The sequence below is a fragment of the Phacochoerus africanus genome, chromosome 1, assembly GCF_016906955.1.
Source record: "Phacochoerus africanus isolate WHEZ1 chromosome 1, ROS_Pafr_v1, whole genome shotgun sequence".
NCBI classification, from domain to species: Eukaryota; Metazoa; Chordata; class Mammalia; order Artiodactyla; family Suidae; genus Phacochoerus; species Phacochoerus africanus.
Window position 1 is genome coordinate 102,485,669 of NC_062544.1, and position 12,980 is coordinate 102,498,648.

At 43.5% G+C, this 12,980-nt stretch overlaps 1 protein-coding gene across 2 annotated transcripts in view; it reads left to right on the top strand.

Moving 5' to 3' along the window:
* The window catches only part of DCLK3 (doublecortin like kinase 3), a 54,109-nt gene extending 42,092 nt beyond the window's left edge, over positions 1-12,017 (top strand). For both annotated transcript variants that reach the window (XM_047770162.1, XM_047770163.1), the window contains exons 3-5: positions 6,268-6,400; positions 8,166-8,333; positions 11,429-12,017. In XM_047770162.1, the coding sequence (XP_047626118.1) occupies positions 6,268-6,400; positions 8,166-8,333; positions 11,429-11,622 (495 nt within the window). In that variant the 3' untranslated portion in view covers positions 11,623-12,017. The remainder of the gene's footprint in view (positions 1-6,267; positions 6,401-8,165; positions 8,334-11,428) is intronic.
* The last annotated feature ends 963 nt before the right edge of the window (positions 12,018-12,980 follow it).

Sequence of the window (12,980 nt, forward strand, 5' to 3'; positions counted from 1 at the left end):
TACAATCCCACCAACAGTGTAACAGGGTTCCTTTTTCTCCACACCCTGTCCAGCACTTATTGTTTGTAGACTTTTGGATGATGGCCATTCTACTGGTGTAAGGTGGTACCTCAGAGTGGTTTTGATTTGCATTTCTCTAATAATGAGTGATGATGAACATCTTTTCATGTGTTTCTTGGCCATCTGTATGTCTTCTTTGGAGAACTGTCTGTTTAGATCTTCTGCCCCTTTTTGGATGGGGTTGTTTGTTTTTTTTGGTATGGAGCTGCAGAAGGTGTTTATAAATTTTGGAGATTAGTCCCTTGTCAGTTGATTCACTTGCAAAGATTTTCTCCCATTCCGTGGGTTGTCTTCTTGTGTTGTTTAGGGTTTGCTTTGCTGTGCAGAAACTTTGAAGTTTGATTAGGTCCCGTTTGTTTATTTTTGTTTTTACTATCATTACTCTAGGAGATGGATCTGAGAAGATGTTGCTGTTGTTTTGTTGGAGAGTGTTAGGCCTATGTTTTCCTCTAAGAGTTTGATAGCGTCTGGTCTTATATCTAGGTCTTTAATCCATTTGGAGTTTCTTTTTGTGTATGGTGTTAGGGAGTGTTCTAATTTCATTCTTTTCCATGTGGCTGTCCAGTTTTCCCAGCACCACTTATTGAACAAGCTGTCCTTTCTCCATTGTATATTCTTGCCTCCTTTGTCATGGATTAGTTGGTTGTAGGTGTGTGGGTTTAATTCTGGGCTTTCTCTCCTGTCCACTGATCTATATTTCTGTCTTTGTGCCAGTACCATGCGGTTTTGATGACTGTTTCTTTGTAGTATAGTCTGAAGTCCAGGAGCCTGATTCCTCCAGCTCCATTTCTCTTTTTCAGGATGTCTTTGGCTATTCTGGGTCTTTTGTGCTTCCAAACAAACTAAAATATTTTGTTTGAGTTCTGTTAAAAACATCCTTGGTAATTTGATAGGGATTGCATTGAATCTGTAGATTGCCTTGGGTGGTATAGTCATTTTGATAATACTGACTCTTCCAATCCACAAGCATGGTATGTCTTTCCATCTCTTGTGTCATCTTTGATTTCTTTCATCAGTGTCTTACAGTTTTCAGAGTATAGGTCTTTTTTTGTGTCTCTTTAGGTAGGTTTACTCCTAGGTATTTTATTCTTTTGGATGCGATGGTAAATGGGATTGCTTCCCTAATTTCCTTTTCTGATCTTTCATTGATAGTGTGTAGAAATGCTGTCGATTTCTGTGTATTAATTTTGTATCCTGCGACTTTGCCAAATTCATGGATGAGCTCTAATAGTTTTCTGGTAGAGTCTTTAGGATTCTCTAGGTACAGTATCATATCATCTGCAAATAGTGCTAGTTTTACATCTTCCTTTCCAATTTGGATTCCTTTCATTTCTTTTACTTCTCTGATTGCTGTGGCTAGGACTTGCAAAACTATGTTGAAGAGTAGTATCGAGAGTGGACATCCTTGTCTTGTTCCTTACCTCAGTGGGAATTCTTCGAGCTTTTCACCATTGAGAATGATGTTCGCTGTCGGTTTGTCAGATGTGGCCTTTGTGATGTTGAGGTAGGTTTCCTCTATGCCCACTTTCTGAAGGGTTTTTATCAGAAATGGGTGTTGGATTTTGTCAAAGGCTTTTGCTGTGTCTATTGAGAGGATCATATGGGTTTTATTCTCCAGTTTGTTAATGTGGTATATGACACTGATGGATTTTCAGATATTGAAGAACCCTTGCATGCCTGGGATAAATCCCACTTGATCATGTTGTACAATCCTTTTAATGTACTGTTGGATGCGGTTTGCTAGTATTTTGTTGAGGATTCTTGCATCGATGTTCATCAGTGAAATTGGCCTGTCGTTTTCTTTTTTGGTGGTGCCTTTGTCTGGTTTTGGTATCAGGGTGATGGTGGCCTCATGGAATGAGTTTGGGAGTATCCCTCCTCTGCAATTTTTTGGAATAGTTTCAGAAGGAGAGGTGTTAGCTCTTCTCTAAATGTTTGATAGAATTCGCCTGTGAAGCCATCTGGTCCTGGACTTTGTTTGTTGGAAGTTTTTTCATCACAGTTTCAATTTCAGTTCTTGTGATGGGTCTGTTCACCTTTCTATTTCCTCTTGGTTTAGTCTTGGGAGATTGTACTTTTCTAAGAATTTGTCCATTTCTTCTAGGTTTTCCATTTTATTGGCCTGTAGTTGCATGTGGTAGTTCTCTTATGATCCTTTGTATTTCTGTGATGTCTGTTGTTACTTCTCTTTCATTTCTAACTTTATTGATTTGAGTCCTCTCTCTTTTTTTTCTTGATAAGTCTGGCTAAGGGTTTATCAATTTTGTTGATCTTTTCAAAGAACCAGCTTTTCATTTCATTGATCTTTTCTATGGTTTTCTTCGTTTCTATTTCATTGATTTCTTCTCTGATCTTTCTGATTTCTTTCCTTCTACTCACTTTATGTCTTGTCTGTTCTCTCTCGAGCTGCTGTAGATGTCAAGTTAGCTTGTTTGAGCTTTTTCTTGTTTCCTGAGGTGGGCATGTATTGCTATAAACTTCCCTCTTAGAACGGCTTTTGCTGCATGCCATAGGTTTTGGAGTGTCATATGTTTGTTGTCATTTGTCATTTGCTTGTAAGTATTTTTTAATTTCCTCTTTGATTTCTTCAGTGATCCATTGGTTGTTTAGTAGCATGTTGTTGAGTCTCCACGTGTTTGTGTTTTTTGCAGATTTTTTTCTTGTTGTTGATTTCTAGTGGTATAGCATTGTTTTTGGAAAAGCTGCTTGATAAGATTCAATTTTCTTAAAGTTACTGAGGTTGGATTTGTAACCCAGGATGTGATCAATCTTAGAGAATGTTCCATGTGCACTTGATAAGAATGTGTATGCTGTTGCTTTTGGATGGAATGTCTTATAAATATCTGTTAAGTCCATCTGGCTTAATGCTTCATCCAGGGCCTGTGTTTCCTTATTGATTTTCTGTCTGGTTGATCTGTCCGTTGCTGTAAGTGGGTTGTTAATGTCCCCCAGTATTATTGTGTTATTGTCGATTTGTCCTTTTAAGATTGTTAGCAGTTGCCTTATATATTGTGGTGAACCTGGGTTGGGTGGGTAGATATTTAAAATTGTTACATTTTCTTCTTGGATTGATCCTTTGATCACTGTGTAATGGCCTTCTTTGTCCCTTAAAATATTTTTCATTTTAAGGTCTACTTTGTCTTGTATGAGTATTGCTACTCCAGCTTTGTTTTGATCCCTGTTTGCATGAAATATTTTCTTCCATCCTCTCACTTTCGATTTGTATGTGTCCGTAGAAATGAAGTGGGTCTCTTGAAGACAGCATGTATATGGGTCTTGTTTTTGTATCCATTCAGCCAGTCTATGTCTTTTGGTTGGGGCAAGTAGTCCATTAACATTTAAGGTAATTATTGATATGTATGTTCTTATTGCCATTTTATGAATTGCTTTGGATTTGTTTTTGTTGCTCTTTTTTCTTTCCTTCTTCTCTTGTTCTCTCCTCTTCTGGTTTGATGACTCTCTTTAGTGTTGTATTTGAGTTGACTTTTCTTTGTTTGTGTATCAATTGTAGATTTTTGGTTTGCAGTTATTCTGAACTTTTGATATGAGTCCCTCTCTCTCTCTCTCTCTCTCTCTCTCTCTCTATATATATATATATATATATATATATATATATATATATATATATGAGATTGTTTTAAGTTGTTGGTCTTTTAATTGCAAGTTCATCTCCAGTGTCCTGCATTTGTACAAACCTCTTCTCATGATTTCTGTTTTTGGTGGTATAATTGTGCATAGATGATTTCATATCTTTACTGTATATATTCATTTACTGGTAAGCCGTCTCATTTGTGGAATTTTTGTTTCCTGTTGCTGTATTTTCTTTCCTGCCTAGAGAAGTTCCTTTAGTATTTGTTGTAAGGCTGGTTTAGTGTTGCTGAATTCTCTCAGCTTTTGCTTATCTGTGAAGCTTTTGATTTCTCCTTCCAATCTGAATGAGAGCCTTGCTGGGTAAAGTAATCTTGGTTGGAGGTTTTTTCCTTTCATCACGTTAAGTGCATCATGCCACTCCCTTCTGGCCTGCAGAGTTTCTGCTGAAAAATCTGCCAATAACCTTATCAGGGTTCCCTTGTATGTTATTTGTTTCTTTTCCCTAGCTCCTTTCAAGATTTTTTTCTTTGTCTTTAATTTTGGTTAGTTTGATTAATATGTGTCTCAGAGTATTCCTCCTTGAGTGTATTTTATATGGTATTTGGTGTGCTTCCTGGATTTGAGTGAGTGGTTCCTTTCCCATGTTAGGGAAGTTTTCAGCTATTATCTCTTGGAATATTTTTTCTGTCCCCTTCTCTCTCTCTTCTCCTGGCACCCCTATAATATGGATGTTGGTGCGTTTCACATTGTCCCAGAGTTCTCTGAGACTCTCTTCATTCGTTTTCAATCTTTTTTCTCTTTTCTGTTCCGCATCTGTAATTTCTACTAATCTGTCCTCCACCTTGCTTATTGCTTCTTCTGCCTCCTGTATTCTGCTCTTAGCTGCTTCTAGTGAATTTTTTATTTCAGTTATTGTATTTTGCATCTCTTCATGTTCAAGTTTTATATCTTGTATCTCTTTGCTCAGTGTTTCCTATAAGTTATCCATCTTTACCTCCAGTTTATTTCCAATGCCTTGCATCTTCTTCAGCATCAACAGTCTAAAGTCTTTTTCCCAGAGGCTGAGAATCTCCTGATCACTTAGCTGATTTTCTGGGGTTTTCCCTTCTCCCTCATCTGAGTTATAGTTCTCTGTCTTTTCATTTTATAGGTTTTTGGTGTGGTGACCTTTTTACAGATGGTAGCGTTGTAGCCTCTCTTACTTCTGGTGTCTGTCCCCTTGTGGCTGAAGTCTGTATGGGGGCTTGCTGTAGGCTTCCTGATGGGAGGGACTGATGCTTGCCCACTGGTAGGTGGAGCTGATTCCTATCCCTCTGGTGGGTGGGGCTTAGTCTCTGGATGGGATTAGAGGCAGCTGTGTGCCTGAGGGGTCTTTAGGTAGCCTGTTTACTGATGGGTGGGGCTGTGATCCCACCTGGATTGTTGTTTGCCCTGGGGCTTCTCAGGCTGACTGATGGGTGGGGCCAGATTTTCCCAAAATGGCCACTTCCAGAGAAAGGCATGTTGCTGAATATTCCTGAGAGCTTTGCTTCCAGTGTCCTTCCCTCACAACAAGCCACATTCACCCCTGTTTTCCCAGGATGTCCTCCAAGAACTGCCATCAGGTTTGACCCAGATTCCTATGGAGACTTTGCTTTGCCCTGGGACCCAGTGCACGTGAAAGTCTTTGTGCGCCTTTTAACAATGGGGTCTCTGTTTCCCCCAATCTCATGGAACTCCTTTGCACAAGCCCCACTGTCCTTCAATGCCAGATGCTCTGGGGGCTCTTTCTCCCAGTGCCAGATCCCTACACATGAGAGTTTGTTGTGGGACTCAGAACTCTCACTCCTGTAGGTGAGTCTCTGTGAACCAGTTAGTTTCCAGTCTGTGGAGCTTCCCACCTGGGAGGTATGGGGTTGTTTATATCATGAAATCACCCCTCCTACCTCTTGATGTGGCCTCCTCTTTGTCTTCTGGAGTAGGATATCTTTTTTAAGGTTTCTGGTCCATTTGGTTGAAGGTTGCTCAGCCTTTAGTTGTGAATTTTGTGTTTTTAGGAGAGAAGTTGAGCTCCAGTCCTTCTATTCCGCCATCTCTAATCCCATCTAGTTAACATCTTTTAACATGCCCAGTGGAGCTTTCTGTGATGATGGAAATGTCGATATGAACTGTCCAACATGGTAGCCACTAGCCATGGATGGCCATAGACCACTTAAAAAGTGGCAAGTGCATCTGAGAAACTAAATTTTAATTTAATTGGATTTTAGTTAATTTAAAATAAATATCCATCTCTGGCATTATGGTGCTACCATACTGGACAGCAGAGTAAATCTAACTTATTGGTTATATACTACAGCTCACAGCAATGCCGGATCCTTAACCCACTGAGCTGGGCCGGAGATCAAACCTTCGTCCTCATGGATGGTAGTCAGATTCGTTTCTGCTGAGCCATGACGGGAACGCCTAACTCATTGGTTCTTTAGTAAGCACCTGTCATTGAGATCAAGTTGGTCAGTGTTGGGCTAACCTATAAGCTCCTGTGTTTTCTTATTGGCTTATCCTGACCTTGCATGCTTGTTGTCTCAAAATTTTCCTTCCTTGTTCTCATCACAGTTGGGGGATTTGGTTTTCTTCCAGGTTCAGCGAAATGAGGACAAATCTACCACCTTGAAACTGGCGGATTTTGGTCTCGCAAAACATGTGGTGAGACCTATATTTACTGTGTGTGGGACTCCAACTTATGTGGCTCCTGAAATTCTTTCTGAGAAAGGTAAGCATAACACATTGCTCTGTGGGACCTTAGCTCACTTACTAACACATGGTTTTGTTTTTTTATTTTTTTATTTTGTTATTTTATTTTACTTTTTTTTTTTTTTTGTCTTTTTAGGGCTGCACCCACGGTTCATGGAGGTTCCTAGGCTAGGGGTCAAATCGGAGCTGTAGCCGCCAGCCTATGCCACAGCCACAGCAATGCCAGATCTGAGCCTCATCTTCAGCTGACACCACAGCTCATGACAACACCAGATCCTTAACCCACTGAGCGAGGCCAGGGATCAAATCCGCATCCTCATGGTTCCTAGTCAGATTCACTTCCGCTGTGCCACAATGGGAACTCCACACATGTTTAATTTTTAGTATTTAAATTATATGTATATGTATGTGTGTATATATATATTTTTTAAGGCTGCACCCGCAGCATATGGAGATTTCCAGGCTAGGGGTTGAATCGGAGCTATAGCCACTGGCCTATGCCACAGCTACAGCAGTGACAGATCTGAACCACATCTGCGACCTGCACCACAGCTCATGGCAATGCCAGATCCTTAACCCGCTGAGCAAGGCCAGAGATCGAACCTGCATCCTCATGGATACTAGTCAGATTTGTTTTGGCTGAGCCATGATGGGAACGCCTAAATTTTATATTTTTCAACATGGAGCAGTCAGAAATCTCAGAGAGTTGGCACAAAGCTTGGACTTGGACTTTAAAGGAAATATTTGAAGTAGGCCTCCTTGATTGAAGCATGAGAACTGTTTCTTTATCAGGGCTGCCCTTATTGCAGGGAGCAGATTGTGTGTGGGGGGATGCGGGCACATGTCCACGTTGGCAGGACAATAAGATGAAAGGTGGTGGAGAACTGGGTGCGGAACTCAAGCGAGCAAGGCCATTTGGCCACAGCCCAAAGCCTCCTCTAATGGAGAGAATTGAAGCAGTTCAATGGTAATTTGCTTAAAAACTCCTTCACCAACCTTGTATTTAAAGGAAAGGGAGGTCCTATTTCAAACCCCATAAGTAGTATTTATCACCTGCTTATATATCGTATGAGGGCCCAATGGACTGTTTTAGTGACACTCTTTGTAAAGTATATAAGAGGAAATCATCATTATTGTTACATGGCTCCCAGTATGGGAATGACTGTTTAGCCAAGGCATCTTTGCACTCCAGGAGAAATCAAGTTAGCCACCCTAGGATGGTGAAAGGTGGGAAGGGTCTGGCTGGGTTGTTGGGTTGGGGATAGGGAGAAGGGAGAGATTTCATTCCAGCAGCAGAAGCATTGGGGAAGCTAAGACATGGAGATGAGAACATGCATGCTGGGAGAGACCTGAGAGGACCAGCCTCAGTGGAGCAGAGTGAAGTGTGGTTGGATGAGTCAGTTGAGCCTGGATTCCCCCAAATGAGTCTGGGCTCAGAGAGCCAGCATCATAACCATGGTTATGTGGGACAGGAGAATCTTGAGAAACTGTAGACATCTTCATGGAGGCATCATGAGCTGGATAACAGAGGAATGAAAGCAAATAGTCTGCATGAACTCTGAGAAGCCAGGACGCCAGGGCCAGCACCAGCCAGCACAGGGTTGGAAAGAAAAGCTTTGGGGGAGATGAGGATGAGTTAGATTTTGAACACAGGGTCTCTGTAGAGATAGTAGGATGGATACACAGAGTGGTATGGTTGGCTGAGCCATGGTTTTGAGACCCCCTTCCATACAGAAATGGCAGTCAAGATGGTGAGATGCTGTGTTTCTGCCTCCACCACACAGGTTACGGGCTGGAGGTGGACATGTGGGCTGCAGGTGTCATCCTCTACATCCTCCTTTGTGGCTTCCCTCCGTTCCGCAGCCCGGAGAGGGACCAGGATGAGCTGTTTCACATCATCCAGCTGGGCCACTTCGAGTTCCTGGCTCCTTACTGGGACAATATCTCTGATGGTGAGACTGGGGTCTTCCCAAGCAGGAGGGAAAGGGATGGAGAGCTGGAGTCCCTCCTAGGAGCTGAGTAATGGTAGAGCTGGTTTTCAGGTCAGATTTGTAAAGTGACACACACAGAACCCATAGCAGTACCTAGGCTATTGACATCTTGGGCTTCATCCTTTATCTCCTGCTAGATTTGTATAGATTTCCCTAGCCTTCTGAGCACATGACTTTCTTTGAGATTCAGTGAAAGAGTCCAACCACCAGTTGTAGTCACCAAATACTTTTCTGGAAACCAGTTATCAAACCTTAGAACTGAAGACTCTCAGAAACACACAATGCTTATTTGGAAAGATCAGAGCCATCCCATATACAGAAGTGTTTGTGAATTGGACAGACTGGAGATGCTTATTTTATGTGTGTATGTAGCATGTATGTGTTGATTTTCAGGGCCTCATGTGTGGCATATGTAAGTTCCCAGGCTAGGGGCTGAATCAGAGCGGCAGCTGCTAGCCTACGCTATAGCCACAGTGACACCAGATCCGAGCCATGTCTGTGACCTCTACCACAGCTCACGGCAATGCTGGATCTTTAACCCACTGAACAGGGGCCAGGAATCAAACCCACATCTTCATGGACACTAGTCAGGTTCATTACCACTGAGCCATGATGGGAACTCCCTGGAGATACTTATTTTACATGTGAATGGTTGGGTTCCTGTAAGGGCCACAGGGCTCTGGAAGGTCAGGGGTGAAGGTCTTAGGTAGTTTTTAGCAGAATAGAAGCATGTCTGGTCCTCCTTTTCTCTCCTTTCAAGTGGAACCTTTGTTATTTTTCTACTGATTTATCTGCACTACTCACTGTCCTTAAAAAATTAAGAGCTGATAATCAGAGGTTTTGAGTCTTCAAGTCTCTTTAGCTTAAAAGCTGGAATAGGAGTGATAACTTTTCCCCAGTTTCCCCTAAATGCATCATGTAAGATGACTTACTGAACTGCCCTTGTCCTCTGCTATGTCTCCTCACGGGGGGTTGGGGTGTTGAGGGAAAGGAAGGGTTTCACTTTTCCTCTTAATAAGTTAGGGAAAGGGTGGTTTGCTGCATGTAGGGTGAGAGTCTTGAGCTGATTGAGGCAGTGGCAGCTTAGGAGTTGAGGACTAGTAATAGTTTTTTAATTTTTAAAAAATTTTTGGCGGTGCCTGAAACTTGCAGAAATTCCGGGCCAGGGAGAGAACCCACACCACCTCAGTGACCCAAGCCACAGCAGTGACAATGCCAGATCCTTAACTGCTAGGCCACCATGGAACTCCTAAAAATCATTTTAGAAAGTTCTCTGCAGCACTGTTATTAGGTCTGGTTGTGGTGGCCCAGCCCTGAGCGCCCCCCATGCCTTAGGGAGTGTGTTCTGGCTACATCTCTCCCCACAAGTGAGGAGACTGTGGGAACAAGATGATGTGGACCCCAGAGCCTAGTCTCCCCCTTCTAGACCACTTAACTGGGGTCCCAGCCTTTCTTGCCCAGATGCCCAAGCCCACTTCCATGGCTTGTGAGATCTTTTCTTGGCCCCTCCCCACAGTGCCATAGGGGGCCAAGGAGTGGCTGTTTGGGAGTGTAGGGAGAGCACAGACGTGTTGGCAGGTATCTAGCTGTCCACACACATATATGTAAGTCTGAGAATTTCATTTAAACCTGGCCTTCTACCACCAAATCCTCCAAGCATACTGAAGGCATGATTCTGGAGATAAGTGGGGACAGGGCACATTGTGGGCAGCACTTGTCCAGCTTCAGCAGAATGGGGTATGAGAATCTGGTCTCCATGCTCAACAGGTAGCTGGACAGTGGCCATAGAGGAGGGCGATTGGTGGGTGAGCAGCTAGCTGGCCTTGAATGAGAATTGGGAGTAAAGGCAAAGAAACTGGGTGTTTTTTTCCCCCAAGGATGTTTTTTTTGGGACTTTTTATGGCTGTGCCTGTGGCATGTGGAAGTTCCAAGGTTAGAGGTCAAATCAGAGCTGCAGCTGTCAGCCTACACCACAGCCACAGCAATGTGGGATCGGAGCTACATCTGCAACCTGTACCACAGCTCACAGCAACACCAGATCCTTCACCTGCTGAACAAGGCCAGGGATTGAACCCACATCCTCATGGATACTGGTTGGGTTCTTAACTCTCTGAGCCACAAAGGAATTCCCCCTGTGCATTCTGAGCTAGCCTGGGAGAGCCAACAAGCCAGAGAGAAATCTCTTCTGCTCCCCATTAGCCACCTGGCCCACCAGTTATCACTACAGCTCTCCAGAATTAGTCTAGGTCTTGGGCAAAAAAAAATGCAATTAATTTTGAATTTGTACTATTTCCTATTTAGGTTCCTTTGCCCATGTCTTTCCATTTTGTCACAATCTGAAGGTATATTTATCAACTTAGGAAGAAAGATTGGACATATTTCATTTAACAACCTGATAGTTTGATTTACAAATTTAAAATATGTAGACATATAGTGTGTGCCCTCATGTGTTCTCTTCGGTGGGCCTGACCCCATGATTCTAGTCTGACATGGTGGCCCCTAGCTGCACGTGGCTATTAAGTGTAAATGAATTAAAAGTAAATTCAGGAGTTCCCATCGTGGCGAAGTGGAAACCAATCCAACTAGGAACCATGAGGTTGCAGGTTCAATCCCTGGCCTTGCTCAGTGGGTTAAGGATCTGGCATTGCTGTGAGCTGTGGTGTAGGTTGCAGATGTGGCTCGGATCTAGCATTGCTGTGGCTCTGGCATAGGCCGGCAGCAACAGCTCCGATTAGACCCCTAGCCTGGAAACTACCATGTGCCGTGGGTGTGGCCCTAAAAAGACAAAAAAAAAAAAAGAAAGAAAAAAAAAGGAAATACGGTAAGAATTCAGTTCGTCTGTTGCACCAGCCATATTTCAAACGTCCAGTAGTCCCAGATGGGTAGCGCGGTATGGAAGGTTTCCATCATGGCTGGAAATTCTGTGGGACAGCACTGCTGTGGTCCAGCCATGGTGCTAGCAAAAATGTGTGTTTCCTTATTTCTTGTGTGGGGAAGGGAAATGCAGAACCACCTTCATCCATCTCATTTTTTCCATCCTTCTTTCATTCCAACAGCTGCCAAAGATCTGGTAAGCCGTTTGCTGGTGGTAGATCCCAAAAAGCGCTACACGGCCCACCAGGTCCTTCAGCACCCCTGGATTGAAACTGCTGGAAAGACCGGCAGGGTGAACCTCCAAAAAGAGGTGCCCCCCAGCAGCGAGGGCCACCCCCGGAACCAGCACTCGCGGGCTACAGAACAGACGGCATAGTCACAGCCTCGGTGTCTGCTCAGCCCTTGCTTCTGCTCGGGGACACAGAAGAGGGTAGAAGTCAAGGAGAAAACAGTGAAAAAGACCTCCTCACATAATTGGAGAGTCAAGGGGAGGAGAGAAGACAGTATATTTTAAAGCATATTTTAAAAAATAAATTTGAGTCTTAATGTTACATGTTGTCACACATTTTTAGGTTTGTATATTTCGGGGTGGGGGGGTGAGACTTGTTCTTTGTGAGGAATTTTTGGTAATGATGTTTTGCTTCCTCCTTGTAATTGAGTTCCTGGTATATTACATGAGTGGTGCTTACCAGGGTCTAAACTCCTGCTGTGATATTAATACAGTGAATCGTGGTCCTTCTGTGTTAATAAAATGTACTCTAGATGACTTCAGTGGGCTGTACTCTTTTATTTATTATTTTATTTTGTCTTTTTAGGGCTGCACCTGTGGCATATGGAGGTTCCCAGACTAGGGGTTGATTTGGAGCTGTCACAGCTCACGGCAACACTGGATCCTTAACCCACTGATCGAGGCTAGGGATGGAACATCTATCCTCATGGATGCTAGTCAGATTTGTTCCTGCTGAGCCATGACGGGAACTCTATGTGGGCTATATTCTGGTTACTCCTTTTTCTTTTCTCTTTTCTTTTTTTTTCTTTCTGGCAGCGCCCAAGGCACGTGGAAGTTCTCTGGCCAGAAGTAGAACCTACACCATAGCAATAACCTGAGCCATAGCAGTGACAATGCTGGGTCCTTAACCTGCTAAGCCACCAAGGAACTCCTCAATACCCAATTGTGCTGTGTTTCAACCGATTATCCCTAAGTCTGAGTCACATCTTTGTGAAGTTGGGCACTCAGGCTGTGACCTCATTAACGTTTTTGGATCAGGAGAGAGTGGTTTCTGACATTAATATGTCAGAAACACAGGCATTGGGTTACACTTGAGCTGGAAGGAGCTCGGAGTTTAGGTATGTTCCTACCTGTGGGGAAGATGTGGAGGGCCCAGCAGACATGGTCCCTGGTGAGTTCATTCCAGGTTTCCGCTTAGAACATAGAAGCTTGGAGGAGAAACCCTGGCAATGAATTCCGACTGCTGCCTAGAACCTCTCAAGACTGAAGGGAAGAAGCTGTGGGGCAGGAATTGCCCAAGGTCACACACCTCCCTCCTGGGAATAGGCTATATCCAATGACTGACCGGTCCACATAGGGCTTGCTTGGGGCCTTTGCCTCCAATGCGGCAATGCTGAAGGGCCATCCAGCTTCAGAGCTCCCTGTGGGGGTCAACTGAGCCCTTAGTCGAGAATGCACCACAGCCCAACTTCTCCATCACCTAGTCCTGCTGCTTTCCCATGTCT